The sequence below is a fragment of the Pseudorca crassidens genome, chromosome 7, assembly GCF_039906515.1.
Source record: "Pseudorca crassidens isolate mPseCra1 chromosome 7, mPseCra1.hap1, whole genome shotgun sequence".
NCBI lineage: Eukaryota > Metazoa > Chordata > Mammalia > Artiodactyla > Delphinidae > Pseudorca > Pseudorca crassidens.
In genome coordinates, this window is record NC_090302.1 from 11,658,801 (window position 1) to 11,684,942 (window position 26,142).

Genomic DNA, 26,142 nt, shown 5'->3' on the forward strand with positions numbered 1-26,142 from the left:
TGTATGGAGTGAGTAGGATAGAAATCACATTGGACTAGTTTTGTGTCTGAGCTGTGCTTTTAGTAACTGTGCTGTCCTAGGTAAGTTACTTCACTTCTCTGAGACTCAGTTTTCTCATCTGTAAAATGGAATGATAGTTCATCTCATAGAGTTGTTTTAAAGAATAATAGTTCAAAGCACCTATTGCTTGATAAATTTCCCACTTTTCTCCATTAGCTTCCACTTCCTAGCTCTGAAATGAGAATAATATCAAATGGTGTCTCAGTGGGATAATTAATTTTGTTGTTTACTTCTGAAAGTAGGACAGGACTTCTTGTGTAGCCATTTCTTCCTTTTGTTGTGTTTTTCATTTTCAGTAGAGACAATGTGTTTCTCTTTTAGTCTGTGAAAGCTTCTGTAAGGTGGGCCATGGTTAGACCCTCACTAACCCATTATATTATATTACAGTAGTAATTTAAACCATAAAATAAGATGCTCTGAATGGGGAAAAAACTTGCAGGTGTGTGAATACAGGAGGTGGGCTGCATCATAAACTCTCTTAGGAAAATGATGAAAGGCTTATGTGCTCATCCTCTCTGGGCTCAATGGAAAATATCTGAGAATTACACTGAATTGTCAGTGCAGGTGTCATTACTCCACAGATCTTCTGTTACCAACACTTCACTGGTGATAACAGAAAAGTGCCTCCTTGCTTTCCTCCTGAGCAATCTCCCTCAATCATAGTAATACTGTCATAGAAAAGAAGACGACACATCCTCTGTCTAAAAGCAACAATTATTGAATACCCATCAAGAGGGAAAAGAGCCTTGTTTCCAAACTCAAATCCAAGTGTATGTTTGGGTAGATTTATGTAAGCACAGATGTTTTACGGGAGCTTGTTGGTTTTTTTCCTAATGCAAATTAATATTTCTGCTCATTCAGTGCATATAACATATTTTCCTGCATAGATGTAATAGGTATCACAATGGGATATTAATTATGGACACAAGTCAGAGATTCTTGAGCTTAACCAGATGCCATAATAAATTTACAATTTGAGATCAGCAACTGTGAGCAAAGCAGAATGCTCAGATTGAGTGAGACTTGCTCTGATCTCCCAAGGGGGATTGTTCGTTTTTTCCTATTTAGGTTCCTCCAACTTTTAATCTTAATGGCAAAAGAGTACAATTTCATCAGGGAAAACCATTGTTTATTCTGTTCCAGGCTCAATGGTGGGTGCATATGTTTCCCCCTAACAACAGCCATGTGAGTGTAGATAGTATATCCCCATTTCACACGTTGGGGAGAAGAAACACAGTTCAGGCCACAGCTAGTGACAGAACAGTGGGTCTCCTGACTTTGCAGTCTGTGTAAAGTTGATCAGCGAAGTGTCATTTCCTGTGGGAAGACTTTCCAGAACCTCTCCTCTGTTCCCTCTATGAACCTCTGTCATAGCACTGACCCAGTGCTGCCGACAGTATTTGCCAATGTGTCTGCTTCCTTCATGAGACAGTGAGCTCTCCAAATGCTGGGTCCTGGGTCTCATTCCCCATGCACCTTGCAGAGTGCCAGCCATATATTGGATGCGGCTTAATAAATATGGAGGAATATGTGATTTCATGGATGATTGACTGCAACATTTGAAAAGTGAATCATCTGGAAATGTGTGATGTTTGGACTGTAAACGTCACCTCAATTTTAAATTCCAGAGTATGTTCATTGAAGTTTAGTGTGGTTAGCTCAGGAGGTTGTGGTATGTTTTTCTCATAGGGAGGAATGTGTGCACCTTGGTGCTAAGGCTGTAGTTTGAGAACTGTAGACTAGCACACAAGGATGGTTTTTGTTGGGCTTAAAGATGGGAATGCTTGTTGGCTGAGTGTAATGAGAGAGAAGATGAGTCTTATAGAAGGCAGTGTGGTTGGAGACTAGGGTCTTCCCACTTTCCATCTCCAGTTGGGAGGGAAAGGGGAGGGCATGAGAGGTGTAGGAGTAGGAGAAAGGGAAGCTCATGTTAGAGCTATTCTCTTCAGTAAGTTTGGAGAGAAGAAAACCTTCTGAAGAGCAGGAGAGATGGATTAGAGATGGGAGAAAAAGAGTAAGTTTAGGGCAGACTCTGGGAACATGGGCCCTGATACACTAACGGATTAGAGGGTTCTTGAGCAGTTTTAGAGGTTCACCTGTGCTTGAAAAATTAAGTTGCCAAACTACAATAATGAGCTTGGTTTTTGACATTTTCCCATATTACATCTTCCCACAGTACTTGAAGTAGAAACAAAAAAAGTAGATAGCAGGGTTTACTTGCGTTGAAGGGATGGACAAGGAGCAAGAAATCTTAAGTTTGTGGGTACTTCTTGATCTGCTTAGAATATTTATTTGCTCACTCTATTTTAAATTATTTGTCACTCCAACAGTCCATTGATAGGAGTTGTTTTTGGTTCTGGATCATTTTTCTAACCAAAATGCTGCCTCCTAAATTTGGAGCCCCACCTCCTAATAAGAGTTGGTTGACTGTTTCTCTGTGGCTCTAGTGGTAATGGCCTTAGTAGAAACTATAGGGATGAGTTACATCTGTCAGGGGAAGTTCTGACTTAGTGGATGTCTAACATGTGCCAGGCACACACTAGAGATTAAACAGTCAATATACAGTCACGATCCTTGCTCTCATGGAGTTGATACTAGTCAAGAACTGAGGTGAGTCTTCATATAGGGTAAGCCCAGGACGACCTCATATGCTGGGACTAAAATGCATTTATTTAAGTGGGACCAAAATTTTATAGTAAAAATGGGGGGGTTATTTAGAATTTTTATCTAGAAAAAATGAAACAAACTTTGAAAATCAATTCATTCTGACAAAATCTAGCTTTTATTCCAACAACACATTAATTCTTAGAATAATGAGTCAAGTGAGTTTTTTGTCGGTGGTGGTATGATTTTTCAGATATAATAACACTTCATGTTTGACTTTCATAGCATAATCATAAAAGGAGTCATTTTTCCAAAAGTTTTTGAGGACGTCATCAATTTCCCCAAGACCTCTCTTAACCCTTTGATATTGAATTCATTTTCTTTTGATGTGCCACCATCCTTGTTTTTCTTGATTTTTCTCTTCGTCTCTTGCTACCTGGTCTAATGCTGCCAGGTCTTTATTTATCAGTCACTTTTCCTTAGCTCTGAGCGGTTGTCCAGCATCTCTAACAAGGGCTTCATGAAATCCTGCATCGTTGCAAAGGTTGAACATTTATTTGCATTTTTTAAAATAAATTTATTTATTTATATTTTTGGCTGTGTTGGGTCTTTGTTACGGTGCACGGGCTTCTCATTGTCGTGGCTTTTCTTGTGCAGCACAGGCTCTAGGCACACAGGCTTCAGTAGGTGTGACACACGGGCTCAGTAGTTGTGGCTCATGGGCTGTAGAGTGCAGCTCAGTAGTTGGGGCGCACAGGCTTAGTTGCTCCACGGCATGTGGGATTTTCCCGGGCCAGGGCTCGAATCCGTGTCCCGACCTGCATTGGCAGGAGGATTCTTAACCACTGCGCCACCAGGGAAGTCCTTTATTTGCATTTTATTGTAGACATTTGACCAACGAGACACTGACAGAGGAGTAGGTATAGATGCTAGTCAAACTGCAAGGGCTAAGTGGGGACTTACTGGTTTAAGCGGTCATATCATTTGTGAGTATCTTCCTCTTATAACAGGTTGTAATTTCCTGTCTGCTCTGGTGACTGCGGGGCCTGATGAATTCCTATACAGAGTCCTGGAGGAACCTCTGAAGCAGACACCAGGAATGTTAGGCAGAGAGGGACAGGAAGAGTATTCCAGGCCCGGGGTTGGATGTCTCTGTATACATCAGTTACATTAGTTAGATGGTGTGTATCTTTTTGTAGAAGAGGAAACTGAGTCTTTGAGAGATTGCTTCCCTGAGGTGTCACAACTACTAAGTATCAGAACTGAGATTCATAAAAGGTTATTCGACTCAAGTCTGTGTTCTCCCGATGTCCCATGCTGCTCTGCTTGTTTAAATTTGGGGGTTGGGGGTTGGTAATATGCCAAGTAGCCTTAGCCAAGGGATGCTTTGTCACCCAATGAATCTTGGCAAAATCTGCTGGCAGGAAGTAAGAAAAGAAGGGATACCTCTCTTAGAGTACCTGCAATGAAGTTTTAAGGGCTTCTTAGGCAGTGGAAATCACAAAGAAAAGTTGAAAGACTGTATTGCATGTCACTCTTCTTAGCTTTAAACTCATCATTCCAAACATGAGTAGATGCACATCTGTGGCAAGCCCTCAGGGAGGTACTATTTCATTATATCTTCTAATATAATGGTGCCTGAGTGTTTAAATGTTAAACTTTTTGTTATAAAGTACTTTTTCATTTCACTTTCATACTACAGCCAGGGCATTTTGTTGATCTTTTTCAAATTATGTGTATAACTAGATCATATATGTGTGTGTGTGTGTGTGTGTGTGTGTATATATATATTTTTTGTTTTGTTTTGTTTTGTTTTGGCTTTGTTGGGTCTTCATTGCTGTGCGCGGGCTTTCTCTAGTTGTGGCAAGCGGGGGCTACTCTTCCTTGCAGACTTCTCATTGTGGTGGCTTCTCTTGTTGTGGAGCACAGGCTCTAGGCACGCTGGCTTCAGTAGTTGTGGCATGAGGGCTTCAGTAGTTGTGGCTCACGGGCTCTAGAGTGCAGGCCCAGTAGTTGTGGCGCATGGGCTTAGTTGCTCCTTGGCATGTGGGATCTTCCCAGACCAGGGACCGAACCTCTGTCCCCTCCATTGGCAGGCGGATTCTCAACCACTGCGCCACCAGGGAAGCCCATAACTAGATCATATTTCGAAGTTTTTCTTTTTAGGGTAGCAAAGTGGACAGTGGTTCTGGTAAGGCTGAGATGACCCACTGGGCTATGGTGAGGGGGAGATAATCACTTTCTGCCTGGCTCTAAATACTCATCTTCAGAATGTTGCTTCTCTTTAACTGGCCCTTTGGTTCCCCACCGATTCCAGAATAAAAGGGAGGCCCGTGCATTTGGCATATGAGAGCCCCTCCAGAGCCTGGCCCTTCTGCCCCTGCCTCATCTTTGTCCTCCTGCAGCCTGCACACCCTACTCTCTGGCTATTCCAACTGCACCAGTGGTTTGTGCCTACAAGCCCTTGCTCATGAGTTTTCCCTGCCTCTAATGCTCTTTATCCCCACCCATTCCAACCTTCTTCCCTTAGGCAGAGAACAGCCTCTTTCAAGACTTAGCTGAAGCCCAACCTTCTCTCTGTGATGCGTATTGACTCCCACTCACAGTTGCAACCAGCTCTTCTCTCCATTGCATGCCCCTCCCTATAGCCATGGTTTTAAATTTTTTATTTTATTTTCCCAACTCATGTCATTATTCTGTATACTCTAGTTGGTCTACTGTTTATTTATTTATTTGGCTGCGCTGAGCCTTAGTTGTGGCACATGGGATCTTCTTTGCGGCATGCGAGTTTTTTTTTTTTTTTTTTTGCAGCATGCGGGATCTTTGTTGTGGCATGTGGGATCTAGTTCCCTGACTAGGGATCGAACCCAGGCCCCCTGCACTGGGAGTGCAGAGTTTAACCACCAGGGAAGTTCCTACTTATGGTAGTTTTTATGGAAGAAGAGACTCTTTAGATTCTCTCCTCCCCATTTTATTTTTAATTTTGAAACAATAACAAACATACAGAAAAGTGTGAGTATAATACAAATGCCCCATTTGGGAGATGTTGCCAAAATAATACCCAGTAACCCTCGAATACTTTAGTATGTGTTATAAAAGATTCTTTTTTTACATAGCTACATTACAATCATCAAAATCAGAAAATTAGTATTAATTTTGATGCAGTACTACCATGTAATACTTGGACCTCCCATTTGTGTGTATGTGTGTAAGTGTGAGTGTATATAAAGGATATAGTTAAGGATCGCATGTTGCATTTTGTTGTCATGTCTCTTTAGTCTTCTTATTCTGAAATAACTCCTCAGTGTTTCCTAGACTTCTATGAACTTGACACTTAGGCTATTAATTTGTAAAAGCTTCTTCAGTTTGGGTTTATCTGATGTTTCCGTAGGAATTAAGTTCTACTCTCTGGCAGGAATGTAATAGTATTCTGCGTTCTTTTCATTGCATTCTTCCAGGTGGTACACTATATCAGTTTGTCCCACTACTTGATTGAGGACATATCTCCTAGGATTCTCCATTCTTTTTCCCTTTTTAATTAAAAGGTATACTAGGAATATCCTCATCCTATCCTTACCAAACTTTTAATTTGCTTATTTATTCCAGCATAGACTCATGATTTCCTATTTTAGTTATTATTAAATGATCTCTTTCTACCCTTATTTGTTTTGATGCTCAAATTGTCACAGATACGGTCAGTAGGAACCCATCCATACTAGCTTTTGTGTCCCATTGGTATGCCCTAAGCATATGTTGAGCACTGCCTTTTTTCTAGCACAAGGTATTTCCCAGCCCTGGCCCTGGAATCAGGCATTTCTTCCAGGAGCCCTGGTTCCTTCTAGTGGAGAATGGTACTTAGAAGCCAGGATTTGGGCATTAAGTGTGCTTATTATAATTGGGATGTCTATGCCAGGCCCTTCAGTGGCTAGAGCTAGAGAATATATGTATCTGTATGTGTATCTGTAATATCTGTAATAATGTACATACATACATTTGTATTTCTTTTATCTCTTTCCATGATTTCACATAGTTACATCTAATTCCAGTTCAGTGTGGTAGGGTTCATTCTTATTTTCTCCCTATTCATATTAGTAACTCTCTTCTCTAATAGTAATAAGCTTGGTTTTCATTATATATTTACTTACTTGATCAGTCTTGATCTATTCCCCTGTGTGTAACCAGTCTCCCTCTTTCGTAGCCCCCCTCCTCTGTGGCTGCCGTCCTCACCCCATTTGAACTCGGACTGTAGGCAAGGCAGTCACTGCTGTCTCCTACTGCCATAGACATCCTTCTCAACTGCTTGAACTCTGCCTGGCCATCCTTCATGGAAGCCCTCCTGTCCACTTAGGCTCTGGCATCCCACACTGGACTGCCTTCCAGATGCTCTTTTTTAATCCTCTTGGGTTCTAATACTGCTCTAGTCAATTGTTTCTACTGACATAGATGCTTTCGCTACCCAGTGCCAGGCCTTTCCCCTACTTATACACCCTTCTTACCCCTTTTGAGTTCTGACACTCCAAGCCAGGCTACCTCCTGTGTAGACACCCTCCTTATCCTCCTGGAGCCCTGACTTTCCCTTACCAGGGAACCCTCCTCACCCCACTTGGGCTCCAAAACTCTGTGCCAGTTTGTTCCATCTGGGGGATATCGTCCTCTCCATGCTTGTGCTGTGACGTCCTGCTCACGACTACTCTTCTCGCAGGTGGTCACCTTTCTCAACTTGGTCCGCTTCTGCCACCATTGCACCCCATCTCTCTGTCTCTCTCTCTCTCTGTCTCTGTCTCTCTGTCTCTGTCTCTCTCTCTCTCTCACTCACACTCACACACACACACACACACACACACACACACACACACACACACACACACACACCCCTCTACCTTGCTTGGGCTCATTTAATGGCTTTGAACTGAACTATTAGCAAGTGAAGTGGGAGAGCTTTTTAAAATTTGTAATGGTTTTCTATTTTAGTACTTAAGACACTGGAGTGGAATCCCATCATATACACACTATTCCAGGTCACTCGTACATGTGTGGGAATGATTATACTGAAAATCCATTCAGTGGAGTGAGATTAGAAAAGTGAGTCATCTATCTATCCTCTGTTGGACTCAGTTCCTAAGTTCACCTGGAGGGTAAGCAGCTCACCAAGCTGACAGATTTGAACAGAGGCAGTTTTCATTCAATAGGTCCCCCATACTTGGGCCATCTGCTTTGTTTCTATACAAACCAAGTCTGCTGTACGTTGGAGTCATCTTAAGGGAATTTTACAGGTGATTTTGACTGTGAGCCATTTGACTCTATGTGCAATCTCTGGGACCTGCCCCTGCACTTCACACAAAGGCTTGTGATAGCCCACGCTAGTGAGGTCATGTGTGTAGCAATACTTGAGTGCTGCCTGAGCTCTTCTCAAGTTTAAGAATTTATATTGCCTCACACAAAACAAAAGCCTCTTCATTTGACTGTCAGGTCAGGGAGTAAGGACAGACCCTGGGACAAAGTTACCTGACCTATGATTTGGCAAGAGAAGCTTGGATCAAGGCCGGTGCCTGGGAAGCAGACTTTTCCCATTTTGGCTTTTTCCCATCAAGGCTCTGCTGATTGGGTCATGATAATGCTCATTTTGGTTTAATAATTTGATCCAAAAGCCTACGCTAAAGAAAACACTTGGGGAAGAGTTCCAACCCCCCACCTAAACTATTACTCCTTGTTGTATATGTCTTTTTCCCACGTAGGACTGTGGCCTTCTTGAGTGCAGGGACCCTTTGCGATTGGGATTTTGGGCCCCAGCCTTGGACTGAGCCCACCACATGTTGAAGCTTTGCATTGCAAACTCGAGCAGTTGCATTAAGGTAGCAAGTGGAGCAGGCGCCGTCCTTTAGCCGTCCCGGGAGGAGCAGTGTAATGGAGTGTTTGTTTCCTGTCTCTGGATTGGGAAGTAGTGTTTACTCCATGCTGACAGACAAGTACAAAATGGAGTGGAGGGTCTCCATATCCTCACCTGCACCCTCGCAGGCAGCGTGAAGCTGTTGTGTCCGCACTAATGAAGCAGTACAGGAAACGCCACTGGATAAAGTTCAGCTGTGAACCCTGGCCTCCCAACAGGGGAAAAGAGGGATCCTTTGAAGAAGACAGCTGGGTTTTGGTTTCAAGACCTTAACACTGCCATCACTAGATATTCATCTGTCAGTGCACAGGGGACAACATGTGGGGAACAGTTGTGTCCAGTCAGGCTGAAGGAAGAAAGAGATGGCTGATTTCCAGGGTAACTACAAAACCGCCCATGGCTGAGGGCTCTGCTTAGCGTAGCCAAAAAGAATCGATTTGGTGAGGTCGAGGCTGAGTGTGAGAACCTGGGCACAGTCTGCTGTTGGCTGGGTGGCCGTACCATGTCAACCTCCTGCATCCTCACAGCCCGGCAGGACGCGGAGGTGTGAGGTTCTGGGCCCAAACTATGTTGGTCAGTTGAACCTAGTGGCCAAAACTGCTTCCTATATACCACAGTCCTAAGTTATCAGAGAAGCCAGCCTGTCCCAAGTCACTTGATCAGGACTTCCTAAAATAACTTCAGCTTTTCTCTCATTTACTTGAAGCCATGGTTTCCTTACAAGAAAATATTTTATCTTCTTGCTTCCCCTCGACCCCTTCCTGCTGGATTTAACTAGTGGTATTTTTTTCTTTCAGGGAAAAAAAAAAGATACTTGTAATCCTTGGTTGAATTTGTTTGCTACCAGTCCTCTAATCTGGGCAGGAGTTTTCTTCTGAGGGGATTTATTGTTCCTTCTATAATGGCTTTTAACTCAGCCGAGGTTTATTTAACAGAATAGGAAGGGAGAAACTTATCTCCTCCCTAATCCCTCTTGAATGTTTACATTACTTTGCCAGAGTAAATGCTGTGTAAAGTGGCAGCAGTCATTTGCTCTGTAATAATCAATATGCAGCTGCCAGAGCTGTTTGAAACATATTAACATAAGTGATAATACTGTCATAGAAGTGAAAAGTTAAGTTGCTTATCAGTATATTGTGATAAGCTACTTAAATTTTACAGTAGCATGTGCTGGCTTCAGACAGACGTTAATGACAGAGAACTGTGCGCTTTATCTGTCCTCTCTATTGCCTCTCACTTCATTTATTACCCTCAACGGTACAGCTGGTAATCTGTCCAGGGCACTGATTTCCCTCTGCTTGGCAGGATGGAGTCAGTGCTCCACTCTATCAGTAACGGATACTGTTAGCACAGCAGGGCAGATGTGAGCAGGTCGGCAGGCGCTTGGGATGACGCTCTTCCCACATGAGTATTTGATATTGCTTTGGAAAAGTTTCTTATGGAGAACAAAGCCATTTAAATTTTAAGTGAAAAAACTTCTTGGGAGTAGGGGTATGTTTCAACAATAATTCTATAGCAACAATGCGCCTTCGTTGTTAGTCTTTGGTTTTGTTTGTTCTATCAACACTGAGCACTGAGGGTCTGCTAGGCTCCATGCTTGGTCCTAGGAAGACAAAGTAAAGAAAGATGTGATCCTTCCTCTTCGTCATGCTCAGTCTGCTGGGAAGACAGACACGCCATTGAGGGCCACATGGTGTGTGGACTGTTCTAACAGGAGTTTGCACGTGACAGGGCAGCACAGAAAAAAGGGAGTTAGGGCATGAGAGGTGGGGATGGGGAGGGGTTGGGGAACTGTTAGGAGGATGAGTAGAAATCAGCTAGACTAGATCATGAAGGTCAGAGGGAGAAAAGTGCCGAGTGTATGCAGTGCAAGCTCTGGCAGGCTTGAGGATGCCTGGACATTCCTCGGAACGTGGCTGCAGTGAGAGGAGTATGTATGTGGGGCTGCAGGGCGAGGACAGCCGGAGACACAGTCAAGGACCTGACAGAGGAGCCTTGAACACTGTCCTAAGAAGTCCCGTAGTGATGGGGCACCACTGCAGGAATTTAATCCAATGTGCCGCTTAGATTCGCACTTTAGAAAGACCATTCTATGAGCCACACAGAGGGTGGAGTAAGGTCAGGACCAGGCTGTCATCAGAGTTAAGGGACATGATGGTCAGAACCCGGTGGAGGGCAGGGTGGGGTGCAGAGTTAGAGCTCTTTCTGCAGTAAGTACAGGGAAGGGTGCATTGTAATAGAAGGTTTAATGAGTGGTTACAGGCTCATGGGGCCTTTGGGACACCTTGCACATGGCAGCAGTGGAAGTGCTGTGTGTGTGTGTGGCTGTGTGTGTCCAATCATGAGAAACTTGAACAGAAGCTTTCCTGGAAGGGGTGGGTGTGGGGCCTGGGGGGCTATTCAGAGATGGTTCCTGATTGCAGAGTCTGCTTTGAATTTCTTCTCTGTGAACCTGTTCTAGCTCTGAGGCATGGGAATAATTTATAATGGACATTCAATCTTCTGCCTTACACAGGCAATTTTTTAAAATCTCAGAAATAATTAACATTTTACCAGTCTGCGTTTCCAGCACAGCCTACGACAGGAAGGCTCTTCACGATGTAGAGAGAAACCGAAATGTACCATCTTGAATTAGCTCCTGGTTAAAGTTTTTGACCTGCGTACTAATATTCCATGTGTTTCCTCTTCTTCCCCCAGCTATCTCCCCTGGTTCGAAGTATTTTATAAGCTGCTTAACATCTTGGCAGATTACAGGACAAAAGGACAGGTATTTGCCTTTTATTTTATTCTTTTTAACAACTAAACTTTAACTTTCATGCCTTGTATTTCACTAAAACATTTACTAAAAAAGTAATGCATTCCCGTTACAGAAAATTTGGGAAATTCAGAAAGCAGTAGGAAGGAAGAGAAAAATCACTCCTAATACGTGTCCCTCCCCTGCCCCCTCCCCCCCACCAAATAAATATTGCTAGCATTTTGGGATGTTTTCTTCCTTTACTTTTTGAATTAAATAAGTAATAAATAGACCCTTCGCATTCGGAGTTAATAGTCATCATCTTACATTCCCAAGCAGCTCCACAAGTTCATCGTATGTATTAAATAATAATTTTGCTGAGGCACAAATTTGAATTGCTGGGATTTGTGAGTAAAACACTTAACTGGCAAGTGACCTAACCAGCTGTCCCACTTCCCATTTCAGTAGGGCTTTCTTGTGCTTTTACAGTAATTTTTTTAAGGGTCTGAAAATCACTTTAAAAGTTCAGCTCTACCTCACTGTACTTTTGGAAGAAATGGTATGTTGAAGTACCCTCCATGGGCGTCAAGGGGCAACTGGATCTGTATTTAGACTTTTCACGCCCACAGTTTTTAGGTACCGTAATAATAGAAGCATTTCCCCCATGCTAATAAAAACGTTGTAAATCTTTTTCACAGCTGCATACCATGTACCTTGGTTTACTGAGACATTTCCTATTACTGGAAATTTTCATTATTTGGGATTTTTTTTCACTATTATAAGTGTAGCTATTAGCATCTTTGAGCATAAAACATTTTCTTCATTTTGGAATGTTTCCTTAAGAAGAGAATCTCAGATGGGCCATTTTAAGGTTAGTGGACATAAACATTTCAAAAACATTTGCCAAACTGCTTTCCAAAAGAATTGTACTGTTTTCTTAAAAGATAGATACCCTTTACTGGCAATGTACAAGAGTGCCCGGGTCACCATACTCTCACCAGTATCATTTGTTGAATTCATTGTGTTCTTGACAAGTGAACAGTTCTCATTGTTTTAATTGCATTTCTTTGATTATTAGTAAGTTGAATATTTGTCCATATATCTAACTTCTTATATTTTCCTTTTTTGTAAATGGCCTAAGATTTTTAATTAGAGAGATATATTATTATTAACTGTTAGAGAATTTTTTTCATCATATTTTCTACAGAACATTAGTTCTAAGAAATGCTCCACTCAAAAAGGGTTACCAGGGCTTCCCTGGTGGCACAGTGGTTGAGAGTCCGCCTGCCAATGCAGGGGACACGGGTTCGTGCCCCGGTCAGGGAAGATCCCACGTGCCGCGGAGCGGCTGGGCCCGTGAGCCATGGCCGCTGAGCCTGCGCGTCCGGAGCCTGTGCTCCGCAATGGGAGAGGCCACAACAGTGAGAGGCCTGCGCACCGCAAAAAAAAAAAAAAAAAGGGTTACTATAGTTGAGTGATATTGGGTCAGGGAAAGGGAAAGCTGTGTCTCATCTTTGTCTCCTTAAGATTCATGTAATATAGGCTCTGAAAAGTCCTACAGTGGAGAAATCTGTGTCACCCAAATATTCCCAACTTATTTGGCCCCATATGCTTTTAATTCCATGACAAGTATTAACATTCTGAGATGCCAGTGTTTCCTGGAACACACTTTGGGAAATGCTAATTTTGGAGAAAAGGTGGAAATTGTGTGAATAATGGATAAATCTTTAAGTTAGATTGACTTACTGGCAAATGTATTCCAGAGACCACAGTAAATGGGAGGAATAACTAATAGAAATGGCTCCCTAGATCACTACACTCACTCTGAAAGGATGCTTAGATATCAGGGAATTCTGTCCTAAAAGAAGTGATGTACTCTTTGATGAATGAGTTAAGAGGCCACCTTGGGTCTGTTCATTGATTGCTGATTCACAGTTCACTTTTGTCAAACATTCAGTTTTTCATTCAAAATGAAAAGAGGTCTTTAGTAAATAAAATTATATAGCATGTAGGCTCTTAACAGTCTTAGAATTGGAAGTTAACTCACATTTTTTTCCTCCCATATATAAGCTCCAGTCAGTTAAAAAAAAAAAAAAAACTTACTAGACTTTGGAAAACATGTCTTGGGATACAGGAAAGATTGGGTAGGTACAAACTATGCATAGGAGAGATAGTATTATTACCCTGTAAAATTGGTGTATCCATCCTCTGCGCTGTTGCCCCAGATAAGGACCCTGCCTGTTGGAGTGTTAAAGACTGAGATTAGTGATGTGTTTTAGTGAAGTCTGTTTCCCTTATACAAAGGATTCTTTTTATTAAATTTCTTCTGGTTAAAGGAATTATGACACACATGATAGGTAGTCTGCCTACAACTGGCTTAATTGTTTGCAAGGTGTGGGTTATCAGATTAGAACATGAGGAAAGAGCTTTCATTAAAAAAAACAGAATCCCTTCCCCAAGTCCAGAAGTCATTGGGAAAGTTGGGCAGGGTAGGTAGGCTTCAGCTGGAGGTGTGGGGAGTGACCAGGATGGCTCAGCATGGAGTGCCTGAGCCTAAGCTACATTATGAGAGTGTCTGTTTAATTCACTGACACAACAGGGTTATCAGGCCCTGAGTAGGGCAATGATGGCATCCCTGTGGAAGGGATGGCAGAGGGTGAGGAGGGCATCTAAGCCAGAGAGCAACCTGGCTTAGGGTGTTGGAGGCTGAGGAGTGAGGCATTTATTTTTGTGGAACAGTGGTGTCAGTGGCTTGGCATCATCTGGCCACCAGATATCAGAACTTCAGTGGGATCTAGAGGAGCCCTGTGGGAAAGAGGACAGCAGCAGTGGCCCAGCACTAGGGTGTTGGAGCCTGGGGTGAGGAGGGCATTTTTTATTGGTGGGAGGTCTGAGGGAGGGAGGCAGACATTGGTGGCCTAGCATTGGCTGTCAATGTTCGAGCAGGGCAAGGAGGGCATCTAGATGGAGAGGGAGGTAGGGGCAGTGAAAAAAGATTGCTTACATACAAGCAAGTAAATATATTAAGAAAACAGGGGCAGGATTTTTCACTTTTGTTAGATTATTGTTACAAATATGTAAAGGGAGGAAACTAGAATGATTCCCATGTTGGATTAGAATTAGAGCCATGGGTATGAACCCATGGCTTTCAACATATGTGATATAGAAAACAGAGATGTAACTGTGTATTGTAGGTCTGTGTGTGTGTGTGAGTGTGAGTGATATATTCCCTGTCTCTATCCACGGAAAGGGTCTGGGGTCAACTATACACAGGTAGCAATGAGCACAGCAAAGTGCCCAAATCTTGGTTTCTAAATTCATTTCCTACTAAAAGGAGCCAGGACTCCCTGAAGAAATGTCTAGTTCCAGAGCTGAGGCACGGAAAAGTATGAGTCTGTAATATCTTTTTGTGCCAGAAGTAATGTAGTGCTCAAAACATGTTGGAGAGAGGGGAGGAATCAAGATAGCGCAAGAGGAGGACGTAGATTCACCTCTCCTCATAAGGACATCAAGAATACATCTACAAATGGAGCAGTTCTCACAGAGCACCTGCTGAACACTAGTGGAAGACTTCGGACACCTAAAAGGACCAGAAAAATCCCCACGCAACCGGGCAGGACCAAAGAAAGAAAAAAAGAAAAGAGGAAACAGAAAGGGACCAGCACCCCTGGTGGGGAGCTGAAGGTGAGGAGAGGTTCCTGCACTCAGAGAGACCCCCTCAGGGAGGTAAATCAGCTGGGACAGAGAAGGAGCTTCAGGGCATCGGAGGGGAATGCAGCAACCGGTCTGTGGAAGGCAGGAGAGAGTAAGATGTGCCTGCGTGGTCTGTGCTGCAGCGCTGCGCACCCCAGCTTGAGTCGTGTGTCTCCTGGTATGGAGGGGTGCTGGGTGCTGGAAAGTGGGGTTTGGAGAGCGGACCCACGGAGGGAACAGCTGTGGTCTGTGAAGAGACAGACTGAAGGGACGAGAGTAAGGAACTCCACAACCGGGCAAGTTTGCGGAAGCCCAGGCCACCGTAGAAGCAAGGCGCCATTGTTGAGTGGTGCACAAGGGGCGGGGCGGCCAGGGCAACCCCCTTCCCCACCCATCGGCCCCTGCCTCCACAGGCACTGGGAGGGTCACTCATCTGAGCAGGATTGCCCTTGCTTCAAGCCAAGGCCTCCTCTGCCTGCGCAGGCTCCGGGATCCTGAGCGCTGCCCCCACCAAGCCTCCTCGGGAATCAGCCCTGGGCGCCCCAGCCTGAGACAGGAATCGGCCAAGGCAGGCAGGGGCTGAGTGCTAAAGCGTGGGGTTGGGAGAGCGGACCCAGGGTGAGAACGGCTATTGGCTGCGTGGAGACAGGCGGAAGGGACTGGAGTGAGGAGCTCAGCTGTGTGGAGACAACCTGAGGGGATGGCAGTGAGGGGCTCCGCGGCCAGGAGCACTTCTGGAGGAAGAGTGGGCTGCCTTGGAAGCGAGGCGCCATTGTTGAGTGGCACACAATGGGCGACGCCGCCATCTTCGGACTCTCTCGCCACACGGCAGCCCCTGCCTCTGCAAGAACTGGGAGGGACTCCCACCGGAGCAAGCACGCCCCAGTCTGTTGCAACTTCCTGCCAGTGCCGCCCCTGCAGGCACTAGAAGAGGATCCCATTGGAGGAAGCGCATGCACCCCACTTGTGGCCGCCTTATCCCTCCGCGGCCTGAGCCAAGCAAGTGTGCCTCAGTCAGCCGCCGCTTTTTCCCCCTCTCACCTGGGCGAGGACCAGATGCTTGAGGGTAACCCACATGCAGAGGCACAGGTGGGACCAAAACCAAAGCTGACTCCCAGGGGCTGTGCAGCGAAGGCAGAGAAACAGAAATCTCTCTCTGCAAGTGCGCAAGCTGCAGATTAAATCCCCACGATCGGCTTGGTATACCCTGCGTCTGTGGAATATCTGAAGGGACAACGAGTGCTCCCACAACTAAGACTGGTCTGGCTTTAGCAGCTGTGGACTTTGGGGGCAAGTACACGCGGGAGTTGGACCAGGTCAGAGTCTCAGCTGCCCCCACTGTGCCCAAAGCGGGCCCAGAGACCTGCCTAAAGGTATTGGAGGGCCTCCTGGAGAGAGGCGCGGGGTGCTGTGGCTCACTGTGGGGGCAAAGACACTGACCGCGGAGGCCCCAGGAAAATATGTGGTTTTGGTTTCATTTTGTTCTGTTATTTTATTTATTTTTATTTTTATCTTTTTAACATCTTTATTGGAGTATAACTGCTTTACAGTGGTGTGTTAGTTTCTGCTTTATAACAAAGTGTATCAGCTATACTTATATCCCCATATCTCCTCCCTCTTGGGTCTCCCTCTCACCCTCCCTATCCCACACCTCCAGGTGGTCGCAAAGCACCGAGCTGATCTCCCTGTGCTATGCGGCTGCTTCCCACTAGCTATCTATTTTACATTTGGTAGTGTATATATGTCCATGCCACTCTCTCACTTTATCCCAGCTTACCCTTCCCCCTCCCCGTGTCCTCAAGTCCATTCTCTAGTAGGTCTGCGTCTTTATTCTTGTCCTGCCCCTAGATTAGTCAGAACTTTTTTTTTTTTTTAGATTCCATTTATATGTGTTAGCATACGGTATTTGTTTTTCTCTTTTTGACTTACTTCACCCTGTCTGACAGACACTAGGTCCATCCACCTCACTACAGATAACTCAATTTTGTTTCTTTTTATGGCTGAGTAATATTCCATTGTATATATGTGCCAAATCCATTCATCTGTCGGTGGACAGTTAGGTTGCTTCCATGTCCTGGCTGTTGTAAATAGAGCTGCAATGAACATTGTGGTACATGACTCTTTTTGAATTATGGTTTTCTCAGGGTATATGCCCAGTAGTGGGATTGATGGGTCATATGGTAGTTCTATTTTTAGTTTTTTAAGGAACCTCCATATTGTTCTCCATAGTGGCAGTATCAGTGTGCATTCCCACCAACAGTGCAGGAGGGTTCCCTTTTCTCCACACCCTCTCCAGCATTTATTGTTTGTAGATTTTTTGTTGATGGCCATTCTGACTGGTGTGAGGTGATACCTCATTGTAGTTTTGATTTGCATTTCTCTAATGATTAGTGATGTTGAGCATCCTTTCATGTGTTTGTTGGCAATCTGTATGTCTTCTTTGGAAAAATGTCTATTTAGGTCTTCTGCCCATTTTTGGATTAGGTTGTTTGTTTTTTTTGATATTGAGCTGCATGAGCTGCTTGTAAATTTGGAGATTAATCCTTTGTCAGTTGCTTCATTTGCAAATATTTTCTCCCATTCTGAGGGCTGTCTTTTCGTCTTGTTTATGGTTTCCTGTGCTGTGCAAAAAGCTTTTAAGTTTCATTAGGTCCCATTTGTTTATTTTTGTTTTTATTTCCATTTCTCTAGGAGGTGGGTCAAAAAAGATCTTGCTGTGATTTATGTCATAGCGTGTTCTGCCTATGTTTTCCTCCAAGAGTTTTATAGTGTCTGGCTTTACATTTAGGTCTTTAATCCATTTTGAGTTTATCTTTGTGTATGGTGTTACGGAGTGTTCTGATTTCATTCTTTTACATGTAGCTGTCCAGTTTTCCCAGCACCACTTACTGAAGAGGCTGTCTTTTCTCCATTGTATATTTTTGCCTCCTTTATCAAAAATAAGGTGACCATATGTGCGTGGTTTTATTTCTGGGCTTTCTATCCTGTTCCATTGATCTATATTTCTGTTTTTGTGCCAGTACCATACTGTCTTGATTACTGTAGCTTTGTAGTATAGTCTGAAGTCAGGGAGCCTGATTCCTCCAGCTCCATTTTTCTTTCTCAAGACTGCTTTGGCTATTCGGGGTCTTTTGTGTTTCCATACAAATTGTGAAATTTTTTGTTCTAGTTCTGTGAAAAATGCCATTGGTAGTTTGATAGGGATTGCATTGAATCTGTAGATTGCTTTGGGTAGTAGAGTCATTTTCGCAATGTTGATTCTTGCAATCCAAGAACATGGTGTATCTCTCCATCTGTTTGTATTATCTTTAATTTCTTTCATTAGTGTCTTACAGTTTTCTGCATACGGTTCTTTTGTCTCCTTAGGTAGGTTTATTCCTGGTATTTTATTCTTTTTGTTGCAGTGGTAAATGGAATTGTTTCCTTAATTTCTCTTTCAGATTTTTCATCATTAGTGTATAAGAATGCCAGAGATTTCTGTGCATTAATTTTGTATCCTGTTACTTTACCAAATTCATTGATTAGCTCTAGTAGTTTTCTGGTGGCATCTTTAGGATTCTCTATGTATAGTATCATGTCATCTGCAAACAGTGATAGCTTTACCTTCTTTTCCGATTTGGATTCCTTTTATTTGTTTTTCTTCTCTGATTGCTGTGGCTAAAACTTCTAAAACTATGTTGAATAATATGGTGAGAGTGGACAACCTTGTCTTGTTTCTGAGGAAATGGTTTCAGTTTTTCACCGTTGAGGACGATGTTGGCTCTGGGTTTGTCATATATGGCCTTTATTATGTTGAGATGAGTTCCCTCTGTGCCTACTTTCTGGAGGGTTTTTATCATAAATTGGTGTTGAATTTTGTCGAAAGCTTTTTCTCCATCTATTGAGATGATCATATGGTTTTTCTCCTTCAATTTGTTAATATGGTTTATCACATTGATTGATTTGCATATATTGAAGAATCCTTTCATTCCTGGGATAAACTCCACTTGATCACAGTATATGATCCTTTTAATGTGCTCTTGGATTCTGTTTGCTAGTATTTTGTTGAGGATTTTTGCATCTATGTTTATCAGTGGTATTGGCCTGTAGTTTTCTTTCTTTGTGACATCTTTGCCTGGTTTTGGTATCAGGGTGATGGTGGCCTCGTAGAATGAGTTTGGGAGTGCTCCTCCCTCTACTATATTTTGGAAGAGTTTGAGAAGAATGGGTGTTAGCTCTTCTCTAAAGGTTTGATAGAATTCGCCTGTGAAGCCATCTGGTCCTGGGCTTTTGTTTGTTGGAAGATTTTTAATCACAGTCTCAATTTCAGTGCTTGTGATTGGTCTGTTCACATTTTCTATTTCTTACTGGTTCAGTCTCAGAAGGTTGTGCTTTTCTAAGAATTTGTCCATTTCTTCCACGTTCTCCATTTTATTGGCATATAGTTGCGTATAGTAATCGCTCATGATCCTTTGTATTTCTGCAGTGTCAGTTGTTACTTTTCCTTCTTCATTTCTAATTCTATTGATTTGAGTCTTCTCCCTTTTTTTCTTGATGAGTCTGGCTAATGGTTTATCAATTTTGTTTATCTTCTCAAAGAACCATCTTTTAGTTTTATTGATCTTTGCTATTGTTTCCTTCATTTCTTTTTCATTTATTTCTGATCTGATTTTTATGATCTCTTTCCTTCTACTAACTTTGGGGTTTTTTCTTCTTTCTCTGATTGCTTTAGGTTTAAGGTTAGGTTGTTTATTTGAGAGGTTTCTTGTTTCTTGAGGTAGGATTATATTGCTATAAACTTCCCTCTTAGAACTGCTTTTGCTGCATCCCATAGGTTTTGGGTCATCATGTTTCCACTGTCATTTGTTTCTAGGTATTTTTTGATTTCCTCTTTGATTTCTTCAGTGATCTCTTGGTTATTTAGTAGTGTATTGTTTAGCCTCCATGTATTTGTATTTTTTACAGATTTCTTTTTTCCTGTAGTTGATGTCTACTCTCATAGCATTGTGGTCGGAAAAGATACTTGATACGATTTCAATTTTCTTAAATTTACCAAGGCTTGATTTGTGACCCAAGATATGATCTATCCTGGAGAATGTTCCATGAGCACTTGAGAAGAAAGTGTATTCTGTTGCTTTTGGATGGAATGTCCTATAAATATCAATTAAGTCCATCTTGTTTAATGCATCATTTAAAGCTTGTGTTTCCTTATTTATTTTCATTTTGCATGATCTGTCCATTGGTGAAAATGGGGTGTTAAAGTCCCCTACAATGATTGTGTTACTATCAATTTCCCCTTTTATGGCTGTTAACATTTGCCTTATGTATTGAGGTGCTCCTACGTTCGGTGCATAAATATTTACAATTGTTATATCTTCTTCTTGGATTGATCCCTTGATCAATATGTAGTGTCCTTCTTTGTCTCTTGTGATAGTCTTTATTTTAAAGCCTATATTGTCTGATATGAGAATTGCTACTCCAGCTTTCTTTTGATTTCCGTGTGCATGGAATATCTTTTTCCATCCCCTCACTTTCAGTCTGTGTGTGTCCCTAGGTCTGCAGTGGGTCTCTTGTAGACAGCATATATACGGGTCTTGTTTTTGATCCATTCAGCCAGTCTGTGGCTCTTGGTTGGAGCGTTTAATCCATTTACATTTAACGTAGTTATCGATATGTATGTTCCTATTACCATTTTCTTAATTGTTTTGGGTTTGTTATTGTAGGTCTTTTCTTCCTCTTGTGTTTCCTGCCTAGAGAAGTTCCTTTAGCATTTGATGTAAAGCTGGTTTGGTGGTGCTGAATTCTCTTAGCCTTTGCTTGTCTGTAAAGGTTTTGATTTATCCGTTGAATCTGAATGAGATCCTTGCTGGGTAGAGTCATCTTGGTTGTAGGTTTTTCCCTTTCATCACTTTAAATATGTCCTGCTACTCCCTTCTGGCTTGCAGAGTTTCTCCTGAAAGATCAGCTTTTAACCTTATGGGGATTCCCTTGTATGTTACTTGTTGTTTTTCCCTTGCTACTTTTAATATTTTTTCTTTGAATTTAATTTTTGATAGTTTGATTAATATCTGTTTTGGTCTGTTTCTCCTTGGATTTATCCTGTATGGGACGCTGCACTTCCTGGACTTGACTAACTATTTCCTTTCCCATATTAGGGAAGTTTTGAACTATAATCTGTTGAAATATTTTATCAGTCCCTTTCTTTTTCTCTTCTTCTTCTGGGACCCTTATAATTTGAATGTTGGTGCATTTAATATTGTCCTAGAGGTCTCTGAGATTGTCCTCAGTTCTTTTCATTGTTTTTTCTTTATTCTGCTCTGCAGTACTTATTTCCACTATTTTATCTTCCAGGTCACTTATCCGTTCTGACTCAGTTATTCTGCTATTGATTCCTTCTAGAGAATTTTAAATTTCATTTATTATGTTATTCATCCTTGTTTGTTTGCTCTTTAGTTCTGCTAGGTCCTTGTTAAACGTTTCTTGTATTTTCTCCATTCTATTTCCAAGATTTTGGATCATCTTTACTATCATTATTCTAAATTCTTTTTCAGGTAGACTGCCTATTTCCTCTTCATTTCTTTGGTCTGGGTTTTTACCTTGCTTCTTCATCTGCTGTGTGTTTCTGTCTCTTCTCATTTTGCTTAACTTACTGTGTTTGGGGTCTCCTTTTAGCAGGCTGCAGGTTCATAGTTCCTGTTGTTTTTGGTGTCTGCCCCCAGTGGCTAAGATTGGTTCAGTGGGTTGTGTAGGCTTCCTGGTGCAGGGGACTGGTGCCTGTGTTCTGGTGGATGAGGCTGGATCTTGTCTTTCTGGTGGGCAGGACCGTGTCCGGTGGTGTGTTCTGGGGGTGTCTGTGACCTTATTATGATTTTAGGCAGTCTCTCTGCTAATAGGTGGGGTTGTGTTCCTGTCTTGCTAGTTGTTTGGCATAGGGTGTCCAGCACTGTAGCTTGCTGGTTTTTGAGTGGAGCTGGGTCTTAGCGTTGAGATGGAGATCTCTGGGAGAGCTTTCGCCGTTTGATATTATGTGGAGCCGGGAGGTCTCTGGTGGACCAATGTCCTGAACTCGGCTCTCCCAGCTCAGAGGCACAGGCCTGACACCCGGCTGGAGCACCAAGACCCTGTCAGCCACATGGCTCCGAAGAAAAGGGAGAAAGAAAGAAAGAAAAAATTAAAATAAAGTTATTAAAATTAAAAAAATTATTAAAAAGTAATAAATTAAAAAGTAATAAAAAAAGAAAAGAGAAAACAGAAAGAAGAGAGCGACCAAATCAAAAAGTAAATCCACCAATGATAACAAGCGCTAAAAACTATACTAAAAAAAAAAACAACAGAAAAAAAACCCTAGGACAAATGTTAAAAGCAAAGCGATACAGACAAAATCACACAAAGAAGCATACATATACTCACAAAAAGAGAAAAAGGAAAAAATATATATATATATAAAAAAAAAGGAAGAGACCAACCAAATCAATAAACAAATCTACCAATGATAATAAACTCTAAATACTAAACTAAGATAAACATAACACCAGAAACAAATTAGATGCAGAAAGCAAACCCCAAGTCTACATTTGCTCCCAATATCCACCACCTCAATTTGGGGATGATTCTTTGTCTATTCAGGTATTCCAGAGATGCAGGGTACATCAAGTTGATTGTGGAGATTTAATCCGATGCTCCTGAGGCTTCTGGGAGAAATTTCCCTTTCTCTTCTTTGTTCACACAGCTTCTGGGGTTCAGTTTTGGATTTGGCCCCACCTCTGCATGTAGGTCACCTGAGGGCATATCTGTTCTTTGCTCAGACAGGCGATGGTTAAAGTAGCAGCCGATTAGGGGGCTCTGGCTCACTCAGGCCAGAGGGAGGGAGGGGTATGGAACGCGGGGTGAGCGTGCGGCAGCAGAGGCCGATGTGATGTTGCAGCAGCCTGAGGCATGCTATGTGTTCTTCCGGGGAACTTGTCCCCGGATCATGGGACCCTGGCAGTGGCAGGGAGCACAGGCTTCCAGGCGGGAGGTGTGGATAGAGACCTGTGCTTGCACACAGGCTTCTTGGTGGCTGCAGCACTAGCCTTAGCGTTTCATGCCTGTCTCTGGTGTCTGCGCTGATAGCCGCAGCTTGCACCCATCTCTGGAGCTCATTTAGGCGGTGCTTTGTATCCCCTCTCCTAGCCCACCCCAAAACAATGGTCTCTTGCCTCTTAGGGAGTTCCAGACTTTTTCCCGGACTCCCTCTGAGCTAGCTGTGGCACACTAGCCCCCTTCAGGCTGTGTTCATGTAGCCAACCCCAGTCCTCTCCCTGGGATCTGATCTTTGAAGCCAGAGCCTCAGCTCCCAGCCCCCGCCCGCCCTGGCCAGTGAACAGACAAGCCTGTCTGGCTGATGAGTGCTGGTCAGCACCAATCCTCTGTGCAGGAATTTCTCCACTTTGCCCTGTGCACACCTATTGCTGCACTCTCCCCGTGGCTCTGAAGCTTCCCCCCTGCCCACCACCTGTCTCTGCCAGTGAAGGGGCTTCCCAGTGTATGGAAACTTTTCCTCCTTCACAGCTCCCTGCCAGAGTTGCAGGTCCTGTCTCTATTCTTCTGTCTCTGTTTTTTCTTTTTTCTTTTGCCCTACCCAGATACGTGGAGAGTTTCTTGCCTTTTGGGAAGTCTGAGGTGTTCTGCCAGCATTCAGTAGGTGTTCCATAGGAGTTGTTCCATGTGTAGATGTATTTCTGTTGTATATGTGGGGAGGAAGGTGATCTCCACTCTTACACCTCTGCCATCTTGAAGGTCTCTCCCTGTTTTTATTTTTATATGTTCTCTAAGAAAAACGTTTTAAAATATATTTTTTATTTTTCTATCTTTATTTTACTCTTTTGTTTTGTGTTTCTTTGGTTTTGTTTTTCTTTGTTTTCTGTTTTTATTAGTTTTTTTTTCATTGTTTTCATTTTGGGGTTCAGCTGTTTGTTTTCTTGTTTTGGGGGGTTTTTTGGCCTTTTTTTTTTTTTTTTTGCTTGTTTTTGTTTGGTTTTGTTTTTATCATTTGTCTTGGGTTTTGTTTGTTTCTCTTCTTTTGCTTTTTTTCTTTCCTTTTTTTTTGGGGGGGGCCATGCCATGCAACTTGCAGGGTCTTAGTTTCCCTGCCAGGGGTCAGGCCTGAGCCCCTAGGGTGGGAGCGCCAAGTCCAGGACTGCCAGAAAATTCCCAGCCCCAGGGACTATTAATTGGGGTGAGCTCTCACGAGGTCTCCACCAAGATCTAAGATCTCACAACTGCCTGCATGCTCCACTGCTGGATGCCCCAGGCCAAACAACCACCAAGACAGGAACACAGCCCCACCCATCAGCAGACAGCCTGCTTAAGGTCGTACTAAGCTCACAGACACCCCAAAAAATACCCCCTGACACAGCCCTGCCCATCAGAGGGACAAGACTCAGCTCCACCCACTAGAGCTCAGGCACCAGTCCCTCCCTCGAGGAAGCCTACACAAGCCCCTGGACCAACTTCACCCACCAGAGGGCAGACAAAAGAAACAAGAAGAGTTAAGACCCTGCAGCCTGTAGAAAGCAGACCACAAACATAGTAAGTTAGACAAAATGAGACGACAGAGAAATATGTTTCAGACGAAGGAGCAAGGTAAAAACCCACAGGACCAAATAAATGAAGAGGAAATAGGCAATCTATCTGAAAAAGAATTCAGAGTGATGATAGTAAAGATGATCCAAGATCTCAGAAATAGAATGGAGGCAGAGATCGAGATGATACAAGAAATACTTAACAAGTACCTAGAAAAACTAAAGAACAAACAAACAGTGATGAACAGCACAATAACTGAAATGAAAAACAGACTACAAGGAATCAGTAGCAGAATAACTGAGGCAGAAGAATGGGTAAGTGAACTGGAAGATAGAATAGTGAAAATAACTGCCACGGAGCAGAATAAAGAAAAAAGAATGAAAAGAAATGAGGACAGTCTCAGAGACCTCTGAGACAACATTAAACAAACGAACATTCAAATTATACGTGTCCCTGAAGAAGAAGAGGAAGAGAGAGGGTCTGAGAAAATATTTGAAGAGATTATAGTTGAAAACTTCCCTAACATGGGAAGGGAAATAGTCACCCAAATCCAGGAAGCACGGAGAGTCCCAAACAGGATAAACCCAAGTAGAAACACGCCAAGACACATATTATTCAAACTAACGAAAATTAAATACAAAGAAAAACTAAAAGCAACAAGGGAAAAGCAAAAAATAATGTACAAGGGAATCCCCATAAGGTTATCAGCTGATTTTTCAGCAGAAACTCTGCAGGCCAGAAGGGAGTGGCAGGATATATTTAAAGTGATGAAAGGGAAAAACCTACAACCAAGATGACTCTACCCAGCAAGGTTCTCATTCAGATTCAACAGAGAAATCAAAAGGTTTACAGACAAACAAAAGCTACGAGAATTCAGCACCACCAAACCAGCTTTACATCAAATGCTAAAGGAACTTCTCTAGGTAGGAAACACAAGAGAAGAAAAAGACCTACAAAAACAAACCCAAAACAATTAAGAAAATGGCAACAGGAACGTACATATTGATAATTATGTAAATGGATTAAATGCTCCAACCGAAAGACACAGACTGGCTGAATGGATAAAAAATACAAGATGTGTATATATGCTGTCTACAAGAGACCCACTTCAGACCTAGGGACACATACAGACAAAGTGAGGGGATGGAAAAAGATATTCCTTGCACATGGAAATCAAAAGAAAGCTGGAGTAGCAATACTCATATCTGACAAAATAGACTTTAAAATAAAGACTGTTACAAGAGATGAGGAAGGACACTCTGCAGTGATCAAGGGATCGATCCAAGAAGATATAACAATTGTAAATATTAATGCACCCAACATAGGAACACCTCAATACATAAGGCGGATGCTAACAGTCATAAAAGGTGAAATCGACAGTAACTCAGTAATAGTGGGGGACTTTTACACCCCACTTAACACCAATGGACAGATCATCCAGACAGAAAATTAATAAGGAAGCACAAGCTTTAAATGACACAGCAGACCAATTAAGGTAGACTTACTTGATATTTATAGCACATTCCATCCAAAAGCAACAGAATACACATTCTTCTCGAGTGCACATGGGACATTCTCCAGGATCGATCACATCTTGGGTCACAAATCAAGCCTCAGTAAA

At 42.7% G+C, this 26,142-nt stretch overlaps 1 protein-coding gene across 8 annotated transcripts in view; it reads left to right on the plus strand.

The window, feature by feature from the left end:
* DENND1A (DENN domain containing 1A) overlaps positions 1-26,142 on the plus strand; it is a 541,250-nt gene that overhangs the window by 248,241 nt on the left and 266,867 nt on the right. For 7 of the 8 annotated variants that reach the window (XM_067743355.1, XM_067743356.1, XM_067743357.1 and 4 more), the window contains one exon: positions 11,249-11,318. The exons of the other annotated variant lie outside the window; for it this stretch is intronic. In XM_067743355.1, the coding sequence (XP_067599456.1) occupies positions 11,249-11,318 (70 nt within the window). The remainder of the gene's footprint in view (positions 1-11,248; positions 11,319-26,142) is intronic. 8 annotated transcript variants of the gene reach the window in all.